Source organism: Labrus bergylta, chromosome 8 (assembly GCF_963930695.1).
Source record: "Labrus bergylta chromosome 8, fLabBer1.1, whole genome shotgun sequence".
In the NCBI taxonomy this organism is placed as follows: domain Eukaryota; kingdom Metazoa; phylum Chordata; class Actinopteri; order Labriformes; family Labridae; genus Labrus; species Labrus bergylta.
This window is the reverse complement of record NC_089202.1, coordinates 10,527,964-10,531,836: the sequence shown is the minus strand read 5'-3', so window position 1 is coordinate 10,531,836 and position 3,873 is coordinate 10,527,964. Positions and strand designations below refer to the sequence as shown.

General features: G+C 42.9%; 1 protein-coding gene across 2 annotated transcripts in view; it reads right to left on the bottom strand.

Moving 5' to 3' along the window:
* Positions 1-466: 466 nt before the first annotated feature.
* kirrel3l (kirre like nephrin family adhesion molecule 3, like) overlaps positions 467-3,873 on the bottom strand; it is a 32,965-nt gene continuing 29,558 nt past the window's right edge. The window contains exons 12-15 of one of the 2 annotated variants that reach the window (XM_020637389.3): positions 3,386-3,505; positions 3,107-3,216; positions 2,852-2,941; positions 467-2,737 (exon numbers count right to left, since the gene is read on the bottom strand). In XM_020637389.3, coding sequence (XP_020493045.1) covers positions 2,246-2,737; positions 2,852-2,941; positions 3,107-3,216; positions 3,386-3,505 — 812 coding nt within the window. In that variant the 3' untranslated portion in view covers positions 467-2,245. The remainder of the gene's footprint in view (positions 2,738-2,851; positions 2,942-3,106; positions 3,217-3,385; positions 3,506-3,873) is intronic. The other variant, XM_020637390.3, reaches the window with a different exon arrangement.

Genomic DNA, 3,873 nt, shown 5'->3' with positions numbered 1-3,873 from the left:
CCTGATTGCATCACCTGTATTATTTGTCTCAGATGAGGCCTGGTTCTGCATTGTGTTTTGCATGATAAATTGGTGTCTTGTGAGACCTTGTCCCTCCTCACAGTAGAATTGTAATGAGCATGTACTTCTCCTCCCCGTCGTGAGCAGCGCGTCTACCTGGGGAACAGAGGTGACAAGATGAACTTGTACTGTCAAATAATACCTGCCTTTGTCACAGCTCCATCCTATTACCCTACAAGACCGGCATGTCGACTTCAGGAGGATACTATACAGTGGGGGGTTCTAACTCATCTGTCTTCATTAAAGCAGCGCTCCACTTGGGGAATAGCAAAATCAACAAAGACAGTGCTGCTAATTTATGTATTCATCATTGTTGCTTCATGGGAAGCTTTGTTTGTCGCTGTTCCTCATGCCCAATGATGCTGCTCACCAGGCTGGTTCATTCTCAAGATTCACACCAGCCAGATCTTTATCGGAAATGGTTTTATTTAAATATAAATATGTGTACAAAGGTACAAGCAACGATAGCTCATTTTTAGCAAATAAAATTCTTAATACATTATTAAAAGAATAAACAAACAAATGGCAATTAGTTGTGTTTCAAAAAAAAGCATAGTAACTGCATTCAATGATTGATGAACAACTCAGAGAAGAAAATTTGTGGACCAAAAATAAGTCAACCAAGATAGATACATATGTATATAAAGATACTTTACAATAGAGCAGCTTACACGCTGTACATTAAGGCTTATATAAAATATAAAAATAAAGTCAAGCGATGATGTTTGCCTCCTCACTTTAAGTGACATTTGTTCTCTCATCAGGCTGCCTGGGAACAGCTTTGTAGACAAATGGCAGTACAGGCCTCCATACTGAAACATCCAGGTATTGGAATGTGACCGGGCCAGGTGTTGAAATGAATGTCTCCAACATGAAATGGACATGAGTATAAACGCTGAAGAGTTTCACTAGACACATCATTTGCATGCAACAGAGAGAAGGTATGGGCTCAGCCATTTGTACAGATACTTAGTGTTTCAGGGTAGTACTGTTTCTTGTAAACATATTGAGACTATTTGATTGAGTTGTAAAACTTGAGAGTGGATGGCCCACATAAGGACTGTTTAAAACATCTCTCCCTTGCTGACTTTGATGCCGTATTCAAGTTTATTTTTACTTCAAGATTGCCACCTTTCCATACCACCACTTTTTGATTGTTCTGGTTATAGCCTACTTTTCATTTTACAATCAGAGATCACAGCAGAAAACAGTACCAGGGGTTTGACGGTAGTTTTCAACATCAGCCCCTGTTTTTCACCCTTTAAAATTACCACCATCTTTGGGTTGACATGGCCTCGCCTTGTCCATCTTGGTACAACACAGTTAACATAAAGACCTCCATTACAAATGAAGGTAAAAACACACATTCTCTCCATATCTCTTTTTTCTCCACTGGTAAGCAACACTTCTAAGTCCAATGTGTTAGGCTTATAATCAGAAGAAGCTCCAGGAATACAGGTCAGGCCAGAAGTATTCCTTCGCTGATTAGACTCTTCTTATAGTACAGTGCCTGTAGCACTTGTTGGTCAGTAGAGCTAGCCTGTTGTGCAGAAAAATTCGTCTGTCTCTGTGGATAGCTCGGTCTTATGTTGATGAAAGAGACACAAATGTGCTTAGAATTCCTTCGCATGCCAACAAAACACCAAATGACAGACAACAATAGGCTGTTTTTTTTTTACTAAATTATGTCTTGCTTGTCATTTGTTCCTTCAAAAATTTTTAGCGTTTAGCATTGACACAAAGTAAACTCTGGAAGGCAGGTAAACAGCTACCCCAATCATTTTGGCCACCCAAATTCAGGAGATTCCTTTGAATTTTCTCATTGGCCCTCAAATGGACAGAGTATCTCCACAGGTTTGGGTGGTCATTATGTAGAGATAACCTACAAGAGGTATCACACTGTAATCATTAGTTTGACTTGAACATCACAATCTGCTGAACTCTCCAGCTCAGGAGCTCCACAGTTAGCATTAGCATAGATCCCACGAACCATCACAACAAACGAAGGATGGTAAATCCATAACCCAAATCTCATGATTTCCTCTTCATACTTTCCAATGTGTCCTTTAAGGACCATCCAAGGGAAGAAAGTCTCTGTTCATGTTAGTCCAGCCACATATATGTGAAGCTGACAATGGCTATCTACTCACTGTTCCTGCACTTTTCTTTATCCATTTTTGTCCAATCAGACATGCGTCTGCATCCGCTGTGAGGGCCGTCCATAGTCAGACTGCTGCGAGGACACTTGTGAGGAGGCGTAAGAGAAGCGAGACGAGCTGGACACCTTGCTTGCCTGATCTGATTGGTCGTATGCATCCACTTTCTCGTAGGAGGAGGGCTTAACATAGCTGGTGAAGGCGCGACCGTAGGTGGCAGGCAGGTAGGCAGAGCCACTGTAGTTGGGATCAGTGGGATAGATGCCGGCCGGTTGGGCAGGCTGCTGCTGGGCTGCTTGCTGCTGTTCATATGCGGTTCTGCCCGCTGTGGTTGTGGCATATCGGTGGTTGAAGTCATAGACTCGAGGCTGAGTGCCGTGCTGACCATAAATGGGGCTTGGGGAGGGCAGCTGGGATGGGGTGTAGACTGGCCGTGAATTGGGTACGTATTCAGAAAATCCACTACTACGGATGTGGCGGTCCTCGTGGCCTCGGACATTGTAGTAGCCATTGGTGGGGTCCTATGAGAAGGACAGAGGAGTTTCGTTTTAGGTATACTGGAAAAACATAATGGGTTCTTTTTCTTTTTTCTTTTTTAGTCTGTTCCTTGAAATTAGTATATTTTCCAGTTTTACCTTGATGTCCGATCTCTCATCCTCCTCCTCTTCCAGGAGGTCACTGTGTTCTGTGCGTGACGTCCCAGGAGACTCACTGCTGTTCGGAGCCTAAGGGAAGATCAAGCATATTGGATGAATTACCATGACGGACAAGACCACTTGGACAAGTTAGAGTGTTACATTGCAGGCTAAACATTAATTCTCCCAAACCTTCAAGAGAGATTAATGTCATACAAAGTCATACAAACAAAGAAATGAGGAACAGAAATTTACCATGGGCTCTTTGACATCCTCTTCATCATCGTTGCCACGTGTAGCGTTGTGATCGCTGTGAACAATCTGAACTCTGATGTCACTCTTGGAGAGACGGGTGCACCTTTTGCCTATGGGAATGAAAAGAAAAGAAGCTTTACTTGACTTTTCCAGACATCAAAAATAATCGTTAATACATAGTGAAGTGACACAAAACATTTGAAGATGTCCGCTCATACATTGCAAAAACCTTAATATGTTTGATAAGAGTTGGCTGTGGACCCTCGCACCCATACTGACCGTTGAGCTCACCTTTGCCAGTGTGCCTGCAGCACAGGGAGACCAGAGTGATGACACAGATAAGCAGGACACAGCCTCCACCTACGGCTCCACCAACAATTATCAGCAAAGGCAGGGCTTCTGTAACGGGAACAGTAATACCAGATAAGTATGGCGTAGTGAGTAGGGGGGTAGATGGTTGTCAGGAGAAAAGAATGGATGAAATAAGAGGTTGTGGAGTATAAGTGTCAGTGTCAAGAAAGAGCAGATCAGAGCAAAAAAAAAGAAAATAGATCCATTCATTTGTCTTGCTAATCCCAGAGACTTCAGCGCCTATATAAATTCATCTTCAGTAAGCCCTGTCCTGCTCACAGCTAGCGTATGCTCATGTGGGCAACTCACAGCCTGGCGATTGTCTCTAATCTCTCTGAAAGAAGGGTAACAAGGCCTGACATGCAATGAAGCAACAGACAGTAATCTAATTAGAGATTCCAGGAGATATCGCTGCC